This window comes from Zosterops lateralis (genome assembly GCF_965231275.1).
Source record: "Zosterops lateralis genome assembly, chromosome: 3".
NCBI lineage: Eukaryota > Metazoa > Chordata > Aves > Passeriformes > Zosteropidae > Zosterops > Zosterops lateralis.
The window spans coordinates 56416993-56437020 of record NC_139764.1 but is presented as its reverse complement, the minus strand read 5'-3'; the positions used below and the strand labels follow the sequence as shown (position 1 = coordinate 56437020).

The window sequence follows — 20028 nt, the reverse complement described above, 5'->3', positions numbered from 1 at the left end:
AGCAGACACATCCAAAATCTCTACGTACATAACAGGGCAAATGATTACTTGCATGGATGATTGCCACCAAGCACTGGATTACCTCACATGACAATGTCCCACCTGAATGGCAGGCCTGATGTATCACAGCTGGAGAAAGGGAGTCTACTCCATCAAAAACATCAGGCTGCCCTTCCTGGTGAAGCTCTCCCCATCCTGAACAAAAACCTGCCAGTGCTGCTTCATTTGCACGGGCCACCCTGGGCTGAGACACAATGCTCTCACTTTACCAGACACCAGGGAAATTCAACACAATCCAGATGCAAGGACTTAGGTGGCTTGGCACTTCATATTTAGCATGTGCACTTTCCTGTATCATCAGCTGTATCTGCTCCTCTCAGACTTAACCACATAGCAGGACCTAGAGGTCACTCTTGAAAGGCTTAAGCACAGCTAAGCACACATGAAACTTCACAAAGATAAACCAGAGCAGACATGGTTGAACCAGCCCTTTGGCAGAACTGATTTATTTATTTTTTTTTTTGCATTAAAAGGATATCTTTTGTCAAGTAAAGTGAACTGCTTTGCCCTAAAATCAAACTGATCTTTATAAAAAGGGACAAGGCACAAGACAGCAATTCCTCACTCAGGTTCCTAAAAGAGCTGCAAGACCAAGTTTTCCTGACTTAGTTCAGTGTTTGGTGTAACTGCTTCAGAGCAGAAAAAAAATGTTTTCCAGCCCACACCTTTCCCATAACACTTCAAAGCATAGTGGAAAGTACGGATGCCTGACTTTCCCCTGCCTCCAAAGTATAATCAGATACCACCTTTCAACACAGTGGCACTGTCTGAGTAACTCTAAATACACTGATTACACATGTTTTCATGGTAGCCTCAAAGCATTTCCATCAGACATATCAAGTGCCATAATCCCCCTCAAAGCAGGAGAGAGAGAATCTTGTGCACCTCTTCAACTGGGGAAAACCACACAGATTTGTATCCAATTGATAATGCAGGAACTGATTACCTATGAATCCAGGACAACTATGCATTGAGCTATCCTGTTACACACATAGAAGCGCATCTAGGGCATATGATGGTTCATGTTGCCTGCCTGACTGTTGTAAAAAAAACAAAACAGTTATGAAGTCATGAGTACATTTTTCTTTGCTAAATTGGAAAATTGATTCCTAAGCCTTTATATACACAAGAAGGCTCTAGTTGTACCAGAAAGAGAGCCAGATCTCATGACTTGCTGACCTGTGATTTAAACATAGACAATGCTATGACTGCTGTATTAAGAATGTCAATAAAATAATGCAGTTGGAATATATTTCTTTCTCAGACATGACAAATAAAAAAAGAAATTGCCTAAGCCATTTTACGTCCAGGAATCTGACATTTTCATTAGTCAGAATCCTTCAGCTGATGAATTTGCCAGGAAATCTCAAATCAGTATAACTCAACTGGTTTTCATTCACATAAATCCATGAACAAAATTTGCAATATATAATTTGATTTACACTTTGCTTAGACAGAAGTGTATGAATTGTTACCATTAGGCGTAGAAGAATGTGCATCACAACAGATGCAGTACCATTTGTCATTAATTTTCAATTCAGACAAGAAAAAAGCGTTTCCTCCTAAGAATAAACTTCCTTTGAGATTTTATATACCAATTCTAGTGATACATCAAGAAAGGACATAGTGAACTGCAACAGGGCATTGAATATATAACATTTTTTCATTTAGACTACATGACTAATTGTTCAATATACCTGTCAACTGGAGCAAAATTATTCTTTGACTTAATTCAAGGTATCTCCCTTCTGTTGGAATTAAATAGCTGGCACTGACAGCACAAAGTGAGATAATAACTCAGCATGATAAGTTTAAAAAAATTAGTTAGCTGCAAATTCCTTTACCAGACTTTCCAAAGGCATGCCTGCATGGATCCTCAGCCCTGCACTCTGTTCATTGGCAGGCTGAGATGGCAGGATATACCCCCATAGCAAGGGCTAAAATCCTCTTCCTACAATTACATCATTCCTCCATAAGGAAAATATGTAAATCAGTGCTTGCAGATTCATGGGCTAATGCAAAGTGTCTCCCTCCATCTAAAATGGCCCACCACTCCATCCCTCATCAATATTTACAACTATTTTCATAATAAGACATTAGAGCCAAGCTGGTAGAGGAGCTTCCTACAAAGCTGGTGTGAGGCAGGTATGTGCCACACAGGTCTACCACTTGCACAGGACAACCATTTCATGGACATTTTAGCTCTTTGGTGTGGCCCTGGTGGCACAGAGCAGCCATCTGTGGTTGATGCTGCTTGTTGGGCATACCAGGGCTTTATTTTAATGGAGATAGAGAAAAGAAATAGAAATTTTTGGTGCATCTGGTCCCCTGAAACAGAAGATCCAGGCTCTGTTTGCAGTTGTAAGCCCTGAGTAAATGTTTAAGAAATTCCTATGAAACACTCTCTACAGCACTGGAATTGGTAGCAGGCACCGTGGCATTGAAATATCCCCAGATGGAACAAAACCCTATGAACAGAGAGAAAGATTTCAGAAGACATGGAGATATGGGGGTAAAGGTTTTAAATCATGAGACTGTCTAGCTACTCTCATCAGGCATTGACACAGCTTTCCTGAAAAAGGCAGGAAAACGTCTCACCATGCTCAGGAAGGGGACTGAAATGTTTATGGCAAGGATTATCATGTTTCTGACTGCAAAAGACTGGATTTAGTGATTGAGCAGATGCTGTCCAGCCCTTTGCATCATCTTCTGTGACTGAGAATTAAACTTAGGGAGGGGACCTTGTCAAAACTACATTTAGAGATTTAATACCATTTAAAGTAATTTTAGTGTTTACAATCACATGTCACAAGGAAGCAGCTCCTGTGCCCACTGAAGCTGACCAGAGTTTCATTAGTGGAAAAACTTCCACTTCTCAAATGGAGGTCAGACCAGGCCTCAGAAGAAAATTTATGACATGGATTAAACATAGATTTCTGTTTTGTTTGTAAAACCTAAATAACAGGCAGATGTTTCCCAGGATATGTTGACAGCTTCAAACCTTCTCTGGTGCTGACTTCAGCCAAGATGCCAACCTGCTTCTCATACACTGTGCATACTGCAAAATTGCACCACCCATAGGCCCTTTTGGGACACCCAGCAGCCAACAGCACCTGGTTACAGTCAATGACTTAATCAGACATTTCTCACAAAATGCACTAACAGTGCAGACACACAGTTTTTAACTTCAGCTTTCATACCATATTTTCTTAGGCATGGTATCTTTTTCTAGTGGTTAGGGAGTTATTTTTAGGACAAAAGGTATGTAATCAATTCAGTCTGTGGGTTTGGTGAATGTAAATGGGAATGCTGATACATACAATTTCTGCAATAAAGATCCTTCGTTCTCCACCACAGACCCCACATGAAGCCTTTATTGCCTTCACAGAGCATACAATAGGGGCCAATGGATTATAACATCTTCAGCAAGTTGCTGGTGAAACAATATGCTTAAATAAATAGCACTTGCTTGAACCTCCCTATCATGAAACAGAACCTTAATTTGACAAGACAGTCACCAGGTTAATGGAGATGCATGACTCTATAACTTTGCTGTTCCTATAAAACTCCATTCACACACAGACAAATTGTGACCTGAAGCCTGGAGTTAATGCACATCTCAGACACGTTGGCAGCTCAACTCCCACCAGTTCCCCTGCACTGAGTGTAGCATGGACAGCAGCTGCAGAACTCCTGTGAGCTTTCACTGCAACCACTCCTTCTGGTGTTCTGGAGCCCTTTAGGTGTTGGGTATGAGAAGCAGAGAGTTATCTCTGACCTTCAACACTGTCCTTTGGGCGTCAGGAGAGGTAGACTTGACTGAAAGGCTGACGAGGTGAGGAGCTTCAGGGAGGTGGAAATGGCACAGAAGTAAGAAATGGGGGGCTGCAGCCAGGAGAAGCTGGGGTGTAAAGGCTCCCTGGCCTGCATGGGGACAACATGAGAGTGGAGGAATGAATACTGGTGAAGGGGAAAAGGGCTGGGAATACAGGGGAGTCAGGGATGTGGAGGCAGGAATGGGTTCTAGCAGCAAGAGGAGAGTTGTCTAGGGAAAGGGAGTCTTCAAGTCACAAGGAGCTAGATGTACAAAGGCAGGATGGTCTGCAATTCCTTCCTTCAATAGCTAGGAACAGGAGATCTCAAACCTCTTCCAGCTTGTTGAAACAGGTGAAACTCACAGAGAGCTGTGCCACATCCCATCCTGTATACATTTGGAACAACGTTTTGTAAGGAAAATGCTAGCAGATGCAGAGTATACCACTGAACCTCTCCACTGTAAAGTAATTTTGCTTTAGCATACCATGAACCATCCTTAAATACTGTCACTAAGGTGTAGATTACCTTATTACTCTGAATAATTGGCCTTTTTTTGGCTCTTGGATACGTAAGAAAGTGCTTCATGAAGCCTGTGATTGACAGTACTGTAGACAGAACAGGAGAGGATAAGATGGACCATGTTTTCCTGTCACATCTCATTTCTGTACTTTTAACACTGTGGGTGTTCTGAATGTGCTTATCCTACTTCTCCACAATTAGCATTCCCCTACTAATTTTCCAGGTCTTTGACACTGCAGGTGTCCTCTGCTGAGCATGGTCCTTGTGCAACTGAGTAAGGAACTGCTGCTGAAGTTGCTCAGGCTCTGGGTCTCCCAAGGAGATGTCACGTCCTCAGAATTGTGCTTGGAGGGAAGTCTCTGTGGAGGAGAGAGGGGAGTGCAACCCCTTCTTTAAACCTACGGTGATTTCTTGGTGCTTGGATGTTTCCCAGACAGCAGGAGCAGCTGCAGGGGCAAACCTGTGTGAGCCTACACTGAAGTCTGGAGAAGTATCATAATGTGGTCAAAATGAAAAATATGCCTCATCATACTTGACACCCAATTGGCTACACTGCACTGGCTTTTCATTAGTTATTTATCTTATCATTTTGTCTATTAGTGCTTTAGATGAAGGCCATGCTCAAACAATTCTGTTTTCTAGGCTGAGGTTCTCAATCAACTACTTTTAACACTCAGAACTTTCCCTTTGTCTATGAATTGTCTTATAAAGAAAAGATACTTTGGCTGACTCTGTATCTTTCTTCTGTGTTGTCCTAGCACAAACCCTGTGTGCCTGTCCAAGCAGTCAATCCTCAGATTTCCAGCTCACTATCAAGCAACACATGCTAATTCCAGCCAACAATCCCAGTGCATCTCTCCATTGTGTGAGCAACACCTTCCACCAGTGCCTAAGAGACTGCAGACAGCAACATCTGAAGGGCCTAGCCCAGGGGAGCACCAAAAGAATTTCAGGCTCAGAATATGAGAGACAAGTTTGTGAGACACTGAGCATCTCTCTAAAGGAGTACTTTGAATGTGATCCCTCTGTAGCTGTTTACTTTCCCCACAGTTGCCACAAATTATTCCAGTATCATGTGAAGTATGCATTCTTGTTCTGCTATTTCAGTCAGACTTTTCCTAAGATAAAGACCTAAAGTTCCTGCTAAACTGACTTCTAAACAATTGCCACAGCCTCACTTTATACCACCAAGCCTTCTCTTCCAGCACTATTTATGTAAACAGAAAGCAAAAGCAGATCAGTGGGCAGCACTTCCCCAGCAGCCTTGAGGCATCAAATCTTGGCCACACATCTGTTGGAATGGCCAACATCACATCAAGTCACATTATGGGTATATTTTAGTATATTGTAGTATATTTTAGTATAGTTCCCCCAAAAAATTTGATTCAGTTATGCAAAAGACTAGAAAATGCATTTTACAACAAGATTTTCTTTGTTACTGATATGTGTTTTCATAAATACAAACATATATACATGTACACACTGCCATCTGCTCCAGGGCTAATGTGGTGAAGATATCATATTGTTCTTGTGCAGTTTATAGAACAATTTGCTGTCCAACAGAATGAGTAAAATCTAAATCAGATGTAAACATTTATACTAAGACCAAGAAAAACAACTGACAATTCTCAAAATTCGTTTTATTTCCTTAACAGTACTGAAAAGGAGTGGATCAAATCCTTACCGTGTGTTGGGCTTCAGGTTCTCAATTGGCAAGTGAGTAGACCCTGCAGTCCTGGTTGACCACTTATTCTTTAAAAAGTCATCATAGGATGCACTGTAAACCAGATAGCCTGTAAACAGGAAAGAGAAATAGTTGTGAGGATTCTAATTAAATCTTAAATAAATTATCTCCCTAGGTGTCATGGTAAATTTTAAGGATTAAAAGGAGTAGAAATATCTTTGAATATGAAAGTGATTCCATGCCTAACTCTCCTGAAAATCCTGGCCTATAAGAATTTATTATCATTAGCTCATAATGATGGAGCATTACATCAGAGGATGGCACCCAGTTGTGAATTCTGATTTAAAAAACAGTGAAGGCAAAAAGATGACAGAGGTAACCTGTCATTCACTGTTCTAAGTGATACACTGACTATGCAGATACTAGTACAAATGGTCATTTAGGAAAACCTTCCCCTTCTCCACTCTCCTATCAGGAGAGGAAACCCCCAGGAGAGTACCTGTTACCATGTCTCCTTGAGCAGGTTTGGCCCAGTCCACAATGACAAAGGAGTGACAGCCTTCAACTGCCACAACTGTGATGTTGTGAGGGGCTTTCAGGGGACGCTGATCTTTCTCTCTGAAGTCATTGGGAATGATTTCATCAAGGCTCTCCACTTGGAAATGCTCCAAGGCCTCTGTCAAGGAGCAGGGGGCTGCTGGATCCTTATTGAGATAGGTCACGTAAGGAGCTAGAAAAGACAGGGAAGAGTGGCATTTAGTTAGCAGTTTGAGGTATCCCAGAGTAGCACACAGGCTGGAAATTTCCTAAAGAGAGCCAAGTTTTGTGGTGCATTTTAAAATTCCTCACCTTCCAGTCCAGAGACCGCTGCCAACAAAGCGTGGCTTATAGTCAATTTGATTGATAAGCAGGGGGAATGGGATGCCAACATTCAGGTTTATCTACCCAACCCTCACAACTGTACCCAATTATGCAAAGGCAGAAGGACTGTCCTTGCTACAAGAGGCAGGAGAGAGCAGTCTGACTGCAGCACCCTCTGCACATTACCTCCAGCTGCTCTGGAAGGTGGGATGAAAATGTCACCCAAATTCTGTCTTTCCAACATGAGGATAGAACCCTGCAAGGGCCTTCAATCATCTAAGACTTTACAGGTCTAAATGGTTGGTTCTTATACAAACATTCTGAAGCCAGAGTAAAACAAAAAAATAAATGTGAAGAGTAATTCCAAGGTGAAGTCCAACCAAGTTTAAAGGGATTGTTGTGATCTCCTGCGTACTAAGGCACCAGGAGCCATGAGTCCCTACCTTCCAGGCATATGCTCTCAATCTGTAACTTCTATTTTTAAAAGCTTTATACTGACTGGAATTGCACTTCAGTTCAGGAAAAGATTAAACCATCTTTTTATTGCCTTAAAAGTCACCGTAACATTCAAAGTAAGGACTATAAAACTTGCTTTGGAAATGTTTATTCAGTTGCAATAATACAATTCATTGAGATGGTAATATTATTTCCTTAGTGCCTTGAAATGTTCATAAACCAACGTTTCTTGGTTTATCTTACTGGATTTCATGCCCTAAAGGAATTTTTTCCAGATCTTGCAATGAAGTTAATTTTAGCCTCTCCAGCTAAATGAATCAAGAAGCACTGTCAGTGAGAGAGCCGAATAGAAACATCATGAAATTGTTTGGACAGGGAAACTGAAGATGCACTGGAAAAAGTTTTGGCATCTATAAAAACAAATATTTTACTCCAGCAGCACAGTTCTACTCTAAACCACATGAAGCTTGTGGATATTGGAAGGGAAGCCAAGATATCTCAAAGATGATTCTCCATCCCCTGAAATCTATTCTGAAATGCCAGGTGAGTCAGAAGCTGACCTGACCTCAGTTCAAGTGCCAGAAATATGTAAAGGGCTGCAGGGGGTGTAACCAGCCTGGGGTGGAGGCTGGAATGCAGTGCCTTATGATCTCCATATTCCTCTGTTCTGCCCCCCCAGCTGCTTCTCTGACAAAGAAGCAGAGCAGCTCTGAAGTCAGTGCTGCAACTCCAACCTACACACTGAATGGCTCGCGTGCACAGGAGACATGGCTCTTGTAATGGGGGTTCCTTCACCAAATGCCTTCTACTGAGAAAACATTCAAAGACCAAAATAATATTTATCTCTACTGGATTTATTTTTTGGAAAGTTCATCTCCAAAATACCATTCATTCCTTGACTTTGAAGCACCCTTTTGACTTACATGCTTGTGCAAGGTGGATGAAATTACTGGGGTTGAACAGATCAGTGAAAAAGAATCAAGTCCCCCAGAGGAACACTCACACCTATGTGGAGACTTGCCCTGCTGGAATTACTGGTGTGAAGTTAGATGCAGTTAAGCTGAACTAAGCACTAAGCACTGATGTAGACACTCTTGCTCTCTTACTAACTTCAGCTCGACCAAACACAATGCAGAACACAGAGCATAGCACTTACTCTGAAAGAGGTTTTTACTGGTTCAGCAAAATCATTGTGGGCCCACACAGAGACGTGCAAGCATTGAAGCAAGGAAAAAAGTACTGCTGTTCAGGTTTCCAAGGTGGCAATCCTTAAAAGGACCACACACATGTCTACTGGATGTGTTTGTACAATAGCCTCAGCTTAAGGGCTGCCCTTGCTGGAATGAGAATTCTTTGCAGCACAAGTAGTAAGGTACATAAACCAAAGGACTTCCTTACCAGTGAAGCGTTTCTTCCCAGCAATATCATATTCTGACACAGGGCCAGTGCCAACAACACTGGTCTCAGGATAGACAACCTCCAGTTCTGCTGTCGTAGAAGCAGTGGTAGTGGTGACCGTGGTGGTAGTAGGTGGCAAAGTGCTCTCAAAAAATTCATAGTCTTCAGAGGAAACATAAGATGAAAATGTTAGTATGCTTCATCTAATTTTAGCTTAACTACGAGAAGGGAAACAATTCTGTCACCAGCCCCAGTCCCAAAGAAGTGCTACACACCCCACCTGGCCACTGCACACTCCTTACAGAGCTCTGTGTCAAGGTTGGTCACGCTTCAGCTTTGCAATGGTTTCTACCAAACTGATAGACAAGAAGAACAGTCTTTGCCCCAGAATACTCATGTCACTGCTGATTTAGACCTTACTCACACAGTTAAACAGGATGAAAAGTAACAAATGTATTTGTACAGCAATATCCTGAACGTGCATCTGCCACCCCCTCTCACAACCCCCAAGAGAAGATAATCCACAGTAATTGAATCCCTGGCCAAAGCCCTCAGATGCCAAAGGAAGTAGAGAAGGGAGAGAAAAAAAATGGCTTTCTAAGAAAACTGTGTTGCAATTCTAAAGCCCTAGAGGTAGTCCATACTGCCTCCAAACCCTCCTTGCAACTGGATGTGAGTCCATTACTTTCCATTTGTGGTCCTTGCAGGGCCATGAAGGAAAGCAAACTGTCCCACACAAATCTCATTATGTTCAGCCCTATTAAATTCAGTGCTCTTTGCAAAGCTACTGTGCTACTTGATTTGGCAACAAAATGAAGGGAAAGTAGCATTTGGCATCCCTGCCATGACCTCATGCAGGCTGAGAAACTCAACTCATGTCTTTGAATGTTTTGTGCTTAAACTGCTAAAAAAGTATGTTTTCTGCAGGTGACCTGTACCTAAGGGGAGGCCTGGAAAAAGACCTGTGCACTGAGGATATTCTGCATCCATGGAGATGTAAGGAATGTGGGATAGATATCTTGTGCAGTTTCTCATTCATCCCTCCCTCCTCACATTCTAAATGTCAGTTTCAGTATGACGTGATCGTAATTAGAAGTAAAAATGTCTATAATATCTTCCACTCAGCTGCTGCAGTTTTGAAATGTTTTTCTGCTGTTGGTAAGACTTAAGATCCCAGCACTACAACCACAAATAATGAAACTTTCATTGTTCTAGAGCCATAAATTCTACTAAAAAACTTTTTGTTTGACTGAGGTCTGTACTTATCCACTTCCATATGTGGGGGGAGGAGCAGGAATTTGAGGACCAAAAGGGATAGAATGTCACTGATGGCAGAAAGTGATTTTCAGTTCCAGTAATTGAGAATTTACATTCCCTATGCAAACTTACAATCAAATGCTGTGACTTGATGCTTCCTCTTCAGCTAAGTTTTTTATGTCCTTGATTATAGTATCAAGATGGCACGAATATAACTGAAAAAAATATTTCCCTCTTTTCCTTTCATCTGATTTCAATTCCACATGAATTAAGCAGATTAGTTACTTCATACATAGGTGATGTCATTTAGTATGAGCATGCTTAATTGTCTAAATGCAGACTACACATTAAAGAAACAACTCACTAAGGTACTTCAATTATTCAGGGCTTGAATGTTATTTGGATTTTTTATTTTAGAGGAGATAATTGGCTTTGACTGGGCTGGAATTAGAAGTTGTACCAGACAAAGTGAATCTAGGATTGAAGCAGGGTCTGTATGACACAGCTCTGAAAAGTAATTTATTTCCCCAACAGGTTCCTGTTAGAATGCAAGACTGATAGAAAGGGACTTTTATGTCCAGAAACAAATGGTTTTGGACCCTTTCTCTTCACATGTAATGCAGAACCATTTTTCAGCTCACCACCACTTGATTAAGCTCCCATTTACCAATCTGCCTCCTTGAACTCAGTTCCAAAAAAAGAAAACAGACAAAAAGGCAACATGCCACTTGCAGTAGACTTCTACAGTTAAACCGTACCGTCATCATATATTGCATATGCTTCTGGAGTTGCTGTCACATCTGAATCCAGTCCTGAGAATGTATCTATTGACAGAGAAAGGAAAAGATGCTATAAGAATTCAATAAAATAATTCTGGAATAAAGTTTAAAATAAAAATATTTAGCCAGTTGAATTGTAAATAAATAAGATAACTTCCTGGTTTCCAGATAACGCAGTGACAGTCCACTCTACACATTAGGAATAACAGATGAGAAGCTTAGTGCAGTAGTCAGGAGTTTTGCTAGAGGAAAATGGGTTCAGAGCTGCTAGACAAAATTAAGAGTAATCACCTTCCAGAAGCTCTGCCCCAGGCCCCAGCTGCTCTGGAGCAAAGGTAGGCTGCCAGAAACTACATAATGATCACATCTGGATTTGACAATATTTTATAGTCTCAGAAGCAGCAAATGTGAAAACATTATATGCCAAAGAAACCAACCAAGCAATTAAATATTTCTACCCAAATATTTTTGTGGAGGTATAAAAACAAACAGCCCACAGAGGCATGATATTTATAGACCATGTCAATGGTCTTGTAAGGAATGCAACCCAAAAGGAATGGATTTGTAGAATGAAGTAATTAGTGCTGAATTTTCTGGGGTTTTACTCTGCACCAGCTCTGCCCTGACCCTATGGAATGGCTCCCCATTACAGGTTGGGCCACATAGGTGTAATCCTGAAGCACTGCTTCTGCATTAGTTCCATCCAACATGGATTCAGTTCAGGAAACCAGAGTGAGCATCAGATTGCTCCAGGATGCAAATGAAAGCATAGCAAGGACAGATGATTATGAGGTATGCATCAAAAACACTTTACTGATCCACCCCAAAATCCAATGCAGATGCATCAATACACTTCCCAGCTGACCATCCCTTTATATTTTTTCATTATCTCTGCAGGACATGAATGCAGCACCAGATACAACAACCACCAGGTACCTCATCTGTTGAATCCCAAAGGCTTTCCTGCACACTCTGAGGAAAGCATTTCTCCACATTATTCAGGGAAGCCAAAGAATACACAAAGTTCAGCACAGTCATAAAAAGCCATGCAAACAAAGCAAAAGCACTGTGCTGTAACCTGCTGCAGGTACCATCAGAAGTCTTCAGTGCAATGCTGGGACTGGGGAGTGGCCAGCATGTGAACAAAGACAAGAGAAAGACAGTTTTAACCTCAGGACACTTCACATACATTGGTCACATTCCTGCAACACTCAATATGGAAGTAATGGTGTTATTTTTACTAAACCAGAACTCCTAATAGTGCAAAGTTTCAACTGCAGAAGTTAAATAGTTCACAAATATAATCTGAATGATACATTTTCATTTTGCTGATTTTTTTAGAACTGACAATTAGTGTAAAACTGCTTTTTTCTCCTAAAATATTTTTTTTTAAATACACTGTGATTTTAATACCAAAACAAGATTTAAAACACAGGAAATGGGTTTACTCTTCTCAGACTTTCCTGTATTAGAATCTGACATTTCCTTATGATAGACTTCTGCAGCTACTTTTCAGGAGATCATCCCCTTGGAAGTCACTTGACTTTTCTGAGGGTAGCCAGTCACAAAGTAGATTCTTTACTGAATTCTGCAGACCTACCCACAACTGGCCAACATCTCTAATGTACGCATTTACCTTTGACTGCCTATATCCAAGTAATCAAAAGGATCAGATATGCAGAAATTCAAATATTTCATGGGCAGATTTCAATTCATCCATGCTTATTAGCTAGTAATTCTTTGGCCTATCTACAGTCCAGCAAAGCCAAATTTCATTTTCTACTTTTTCTACTCAATTTCAATGTCTGTGCTTGTTTAGCATTAGCTGTTCCATGGTGACAATAAGAGTACTTCCCAACAGACCTCTCATTTTATTTTATTTTTGTACATACTCCAGCTGCAGGTCTTCACCTTGCTCCATCACCCTTTGCTGAAGCTCTTGAGCAAACCCTGCCTGTAACAAATGGTGCCAAACCTTCCTATGACTACTTGCTGCAGACTTTTGGCATCTGTAAGGACAGTCTTGTTGCCTTACTTGTCTTACAAAATCCATCACTTGATTTTATCACATGTAACACGTGGTTAAGTCTCCACTGTTTTTTTCCTTTTTGAGTTTGTGAATAAAGTTTAGTTGATTTCACTGACAAATCACACTTGTGTGGCCAAACTCCTCCTTGAAAGTTAAAGACTGCTGAATCTAGTGAAAAGCTGATAATAAATTCCGCTGGATTGAGAAAAAATCCTGCCAGAGATAAAAGAATTTTCCAAAGCTTAAGTAGAACATTTGGAGCTGGGTTTTGGCACTTGCAGCTCCTGTCTGTTTGTGAATAAAGCACTTAGCAACAAATATCAAGCTTTGGCAGCAAAAGTATTTCACTAAACAATGTGAAGCAATTTCTAGACTCAGATTAAAGGGAAAGACACGATAAATATATAATCTAATATAATTTGGAAATGGTCAAGTGAAAATTGCATTGTTTTTATAGTTCAAGTAGTAGTTGTTTACTCCTTGTGAAATATACACTTTCCTTGTTAAACAATAACAGCCATCATTAAATAAATACCAGAAAGATCTTTCTTTTCCAAGCAAGTTCCTTTGTGGAACAGGTAGGCTGTTTTGCCGTGTTTATCTAATCCTGAAGCAGGTCACTAGGATTTAAAAAAACAACAACAAAAAAAAAAAGACTGCAAAGAAGCTTCTAAAATTCCCAGGAAGGGACTAATATTGCTCAAGCTATAGGTAAGAAGCCTTAAGGACCAGGTAAGAAGCAGAAATCCAGCACCATCTTGTCCTTTCTGTCTTCCACTGCGATGCATTTGCAGACATACTGTCAAAATGCCAAGTAGTTTATGAGTTACTTAAAGGCCATTGTCATTGAAGACACAGCCTGAATAAAAACTTAGTTTTCATTTGTGCCTCTATCAAGTTCAAAGATTCAGCAAGCCCATCTGGTAGAAGGCAAAGAATCCAAGCAGAATTTTTAATGTGTTCAGAAAATCACATGAAAATTCCCCAGCCCACAACTCTACTAAACATAGCACTGCAAAGGATTTTGTTTCTCAGCTTCTGGATCCTACTTTCATTTTAACCCCAGATATATGTCATGAACTTCTACTGTTCTTACAATATGTATTCTCAGAAGAGGTTGTCCAAACAGCAGAGGCTAAAAAAGAGGAAACATTACAGGATATAATCAATATTTAAGATAAGCAAAAGGAGCTGAGGGGTGTGGGAAGGATTCTAACTACCAAAAATCATGGTTCCTTTTAGGCAACTTTGAAAGTATGAGAGTGACTACACATAACAATATTTGTAGCACTTTTGTAAGTACAGTTAAGAACTATGAACTTCCCATAGGGAAAAGGAAAACTCTTCATACTAATATTTAATGATTATGATTTTTACATACATATGCTTGTGTGTGCACACATCTGTGCATATCTACACATGCCAACATGGCTAATTGTTAATAAATACTAACACTATAACTCATTGTAATTTCACCTGCACAAGGAACTGACATTTCTGACTCATTAGTTACCTAGGGCTGCTGGAAGGGAATTTTGTTTTCTGCTTCTGAGATCTTCTCCCAAGATGCCATCCTTAGACTCACTGTGAGTTGCTGAAGCCACACCTTTCTATATCACTGTGATGCCTTAAGGCTTAGCTTTCATATTTTTTAGATTCTGTACTGCCTGAGTGTGTAACTCTGAACTTCATATAAAGTATTAGCAATCTCTCTTCACAGTGTAGTTAGACAAAACAATCCTTTTACAGCCTAAGAACCAAGGACACCATTGCAGCTTTGAGCCCAAAAAGGTATAAATATCTGCAAATTGAGGAGAGCAATCTGGGAGTGTGGGACTTCATAACCTGAAGCTGTAATTGGACAATTAACCCCAATATGCAAATGGACCAAAACTCATGACCAGTCATCCATCTTGCCACCATCCTGGGCAGAGCCACAGCCAGGCTCTTGTACTGCCCAAGGTGTATCCCTGGAAGGCCTTTTAATAAATACCTACCTGATTCCTTTAATTCCTTTCTTCTAGCCTCTGTTCCATGTAGCCTCTCTCGGCATCAACTGCCCTTTTAAAAGTGATAGTTCATCTTTTTAGGCCATGGTTTTGTGACCTACTTGTAAATCTACTTTGACTTAAGAAATATAGGTGTATGGGAGAAAGGAAAGTGCCTTCATTACCCATTAAACCTAGCTGCTGCAATTGTCAAATGTCTGACTGCCAACATGCTGGTAAAGTTATGGCTGTGCTGCTATTGCCCATTAGTAGACTGAGTTGAGGATTACCTACAAATTGGAAGGGTAAGGGCTACCACGGTGCTTCCTTGATCTGGTTTGGCAAAACAAGCAGCTTAACTCACTTGCAATGCAACATCCAGGTGCTGAAAGCATAACACACGATAGGGAACAGGCTCAACACCCAAAGACTCTAGTGCATTTATATGTGTTTACTTTGGATTTTAGTTTGGCACCACAATCTAAGCTTGCATAACTGCAACAGGGAAAAATTACATGCACTGAAACTGGTTCGCATCTTCATACATTAAAGAAATCAGTGTACAACTCTCTGTCTTATCTGTGCAAAACCTGGGTTGCCTTTCACCAGCTTCATCTGTGCTGTGCTGCATTCCTGCTAGACATTCTGTCTCCAAGGGCTGGCAAGAGAACAAGAATCTCACTTTGCAAATAGTGTTTCCACCATGGCTCAAAAGAGTGACTTTTCAGAATTCATCGTGATAAGCAAACACAAAACAGACAAAATGTATAGCTCCTCCAGGTCCTACACTGGCCTGAAATGGAATGAGAAAAACTTATAGGAAAGTGCTTTGACCACAAAGCTACTGCCTATACTTGTACCCCTATTAATATGTGATAAAATATAAATAAAATATGTGATAATATATAATCATATGTAATATGATCCAACATAATGTAAGAAATTTGCTGAAAACAACACAATTCCAACAAAAAAACTCAGTTTTGGTGAAAGTTGGCATTTTCCAGTGAAAATCCAGTTAACATCCAAACGCTTCTTCACATGCTCTAATCTCAGCTCCTACCTTATCAAACAGACCAAAATCTTTAGAGGTAGATTCCACGCCACATCTGTGTAGCAGCCATGGAAATTCAAACAGCACAAAAGGAGATTACCTTCTGCATTGCACTCTGGCAGGCCATCGAGGCCCAGGAGCAAGTTTCCTTCATCATCATACTCTCCATAGGTGCCTGGAGGACAGGTTGGTGCGGGTTTCTCGGTGGGTGGCTCAGTGGTGGTCGGTTCAGGGGTGGTGGTGGTGGTTGTAGCAACAGTTGTTGTAGTGGTTGTGGTAGTTGTCGTGGTAGTTGTTGTTGGTATTGTTGTAGTTGTAGTTGAAGGAGTGGTTGTTTTCTTAATCATTTCAAGACCAATCAGAGGCTTTCCTCCAAGGCTTATTATTGGTTTATCTTGCGCACTCGCTACAGGTTTGCTAAATCTGCTATTCCCAAACAAAGGCAATCCATCAGGACTCACCATTGGAGCACCTTTTTCATCTAAGAGAAAAGAACAAAACCAAAAAATCTCACCATTTATCCACTTCAGGATTATAGCGTTAAACATTACTGTGTTTTATCACAGTAGATGCCACAAAAGCACTGAATACAGCAAATACAGCCTCCTGTAAGTAAACTGACAGAGAAGGAGGATGTTACATAGAAAAGAGCCTAAGGAAGCTGGGAAATGGTTCAGAAGAATCTCAGAGAAACCACAGTGGTGTTCACATTTTTCAGCTGTTTGATAAACACTCTGGGGAGGTTTCATTTCAAAATCACAATGAGCAGACAATGACAGCATTTCATCTAAGTCAATCTCATAACTGTTGATGAAATGTATGATGAATCCATATTCTACTCCTTGATGTCAAACATGTGCAAGGAAAAACTGGGATGAGCTGGCAAGATGTTGTCATTGCAGATAAACTTGTGTGCCAAATTCTGGGTACTGTAAATATTCATGGTAGCCAGGTTAACAATAGGCACTAAATTTGTATTCAAGAGATCTGTACAGATGGACTGACATGCAAACAGCAGTGTCTTCAGAGAACACAAACAAGGTTTCTTACTATTTGCAGTCAGTTTTAGAAGAAAAAAATGAAATAAACACATCCATATGGCTGGTACAGTGCTGGCAGTGGCAAATAATTATTTCTATATACACAAAGATATAAACAATCATCATTCCTTATTCTAATCATCAATCCTTACTCTAGCTCAGTTCTGCAGTCCTTTCTAATGCTGGTACAAGTGAGATGGACTTGAGTGATTTTTACTGCCTCGTACTCTGGAGTCCCACAGGGTGACTCAAAGCCTCCCCAGATCCTGCAATGTGCTGACTGCCTGACGGAGACTTGAGGTACAAGCAATTCCAAATGGCTTGCATGGGACCTGGGGATGCCTGAACCATTCAACAGCTCAAAGATTTGTTCTATGTATACAAAACCTGTTGAGCTTTTTTCTGTAAGAAGGAAGCTGTAACTTACCAACAATTGTACGTCCATCCCCTCCTAATTTCACTCGGAGAGGGTTGCCTTGGGAGTCTTGGAGGTATTTTCCTTCAGCATTTAACACTAGCCCTCGGTCAAGATCTACAATCTAAAAGTAATAGATGCACTCATGTTTAGCCAACCCAAGAGGAGGTGAAATGAAATTTCACAGTAACAGAAATCCTGGGGAAATTCAGACACTAAGTGTGACGTTCAGGACACTACAGCACACTTGAACTTTTAATTAACTAAGTGTAAAGTAATCACTGAAATATCATTGCTGAAGAAAGCATATGCCCAGGAACTGGGCTCCAGAGTTGCACAGCCATATTCATATCACCTACTGTAGCTCTCATGTGGAAATGAGCAAATCCTTTGATCTTCTTGGGCTGTGCAACTGCTAAGGTGAATTCCTGTAATACTGATTTCAGTATGACACTGAGTCATTTTGAAGATGGGATTTAGAATTATGTCTAACTAAACAAAAATTAAATATTAGACTACTTACTTTATATTGAAACAGCAGTGAAAACAAAGTAGCTAAGATTTTAATTGGGCTAGGAGACTGAAGAAAAGCCTCTGTCTCATAAAGCAAATATGTCTGAGAGCTTGGACTGAATTCCAGAGCTAACTGCAGTTAAAATTCAGTCCTTGTTGCTATTTCAACCCAAAATAGCTGAACTGTATGCTGTTTTAACCTGAGGTAACAGACACAGAGCCACAGAACACAAAAATGCAAAAGGTGTTAAGTGCTGTGAGGAAACTGGGAAGGGGACAGAAGCAACAATTCCAGGTTGGCAAGACAGACTTACATCTGGTGCTGAGGAAAAGACTGCAGCAGAAAAGGCAGCAGATGATGAGATCAGTCTCTGAAGCCCTCCAGGCTCCAGATTTGGCATAGATCCTCTTGTTTTACAAGGTGTTCATCCTGCTTGCAGCAATGCCTTCCCCTCAAGAGGCAAAGAAATGCCTTCCACTCAAGAGGCAGAGAAATGCCCCGTGGCATTCCAAGGACCTTTCTAGTCCACTTTCTGAAGTCCATTTGAAGGACTTTGGGCATGCTTTTCAAAATGCCTCCCTTGAATGTGACACACCTGATGCATTTTTTAATGTTCCTCTAAGGAAAATGGTAAGATTGAAGTGGCCATATAATAAATGTCTTTATGTATCATGCCATGTGAAAGCAGCTCTGCTGATGCCAGGGTGGTTGATCACAGACTCCTACTGCTCAGCACTTGGGAAAACATCCAGGAAACACCAGCTCCTTCCCTTTTCCTTGGTTAAAAACTCATTGTAAACGATTTCAAAAGACAAGGTGTGAGCATGTACACAGCTTGTGGGTCTTTCCTATCAATGGCATCTGAGCTCTTCTACATATAGCTCTGGAAACACGTCTCTAAGAACAGCAAAACCTACATAAGTGCCTTTAAAGCATTGTGATAGTTATGGAGTCACTTTTTATTTCAGAAGTCTTGCTCAGGAGCTTCTACCTGGCATGCGAGTCTGGGAGAAGCATTGCTGAATACATCTTTCACAGCAGCTGTCCCAGGTAGTCTCCACTCACACTGCACAGCTGACAAGAACCCGCTGGGTCAAGAGTCCCTGAGTCACTGGGGAGCACAAATCTCACTGACTTTGATGAAAAAATGTTTCTCTAAATTTTATAGGAGTAATGTTATAGTTTAAAATTCAACCCATCAGGCTTTAAATTTAAAAGGTTAAAATAACAAAACGCAGAATTTGTCATTAGATTTCAGTGGGACGGTGGAAACCAAACCACTAAGTATAGCTTCACTTTACAGCTGCATTGACTGAGGACACTGCTTGCCTGTCTTTTCTTAATGAAAATACAAGTACAATAAAAGGCCAAAACATCATAAGTTTTGAGAGAAGGTCACCCTACCCACTTTGCTCCTTGAGGGCCATTGATTACTTTCTGTCCACTTGGTCTTCCATTATTACCAGGGATTACTTTTCCATTTCCATTTTTCTTTGTAAGATTCGGTCTGCCATTATAACCTGAAACAGGGAAGAAAAACACGCTATTCTGAAGAAAGCTGTGCAACTTACAAGCTATATTTTAAATTGCAAGTAAAAGCAGTTTCTGGCTGATCTGAATAAAAAAAAGAAAAGAAAGAGGCCTCATCACACTCCACCAACCAGGCACTCCATTTCTTCTTGGAGTAAATGTGACACTGTCAGATTTTTGCAACACAAGAATTTGAAATTGTTTTTTTCTGAAGAGGTTAAACACTCCTTGTTTGTCTCTATCATGTTTATTTGGTCTCTCTATTCCCTCTTTTTTGTTTTTTTTTCTAAGAAAGCAGGGCAACATTTCTTCATAGCACTACAGTCATTAAAATGTTTGTGATCTTTGCAAGCATTTCAGAAGTGCTACCTTACAGATGACACAGAAGATATTTACTGAGACACTCAGGGCAGTAATACTATTTTGGATGTTTGTACATTGGAGGGAGAAGAGGCATTTCTACCTAGCAAAGTCACTGGGGCTGTCAGGGATTTTCCATAGGTGACATGAGGAATCAATACCTTGATGTGTAGTGGACCCGCTATTCTACTTACCCAGGTCCACAGATATTCTGTCAGAAAGTAAGTTTCTAACTTTTGGGGTAAATCACAGCCATAAAGGTATTAGA

General features: G+C 40.6%; 1 protein-coding gene across 1 annotated transcript in view; it reads right to left on the bottom strand.

The window, feature by feature from the left end:
- The window catches only part of FNDC1 (fibronectin type III domain containing 1), a gene marked incomplete at its 5' end in the record, with an annotated part of 39161 nt that overhangs the window by 8421 nt on the left and 10712 nt on the right, over positions 1–20028 (bottom strand). The window contains 7 exons of the mRNA XM_083856550.1: positions 6080–6188; positions 6579–6809; positions 8795–8956; positions 10810–10875; positions 16002–16382; positions 17369–17480; positions 19275–19390. Coding sequence (XP_083712676.1) covers positions 6080–6188; positions 6579–6809; positions 8795–8956; positions 10810–10875; positions 16002–16382; positions 17369–17480; positions 19275–19390 — 1177 coding nt within the window. The remainder of the gene's footprint in view (positions 1–6079; positions 6189–6578; positions 6810–8794; positions 8957–10809; positions 10876–16001; positions 16383–17368; positions 17481–19274; positions 19391–20028) is intronic.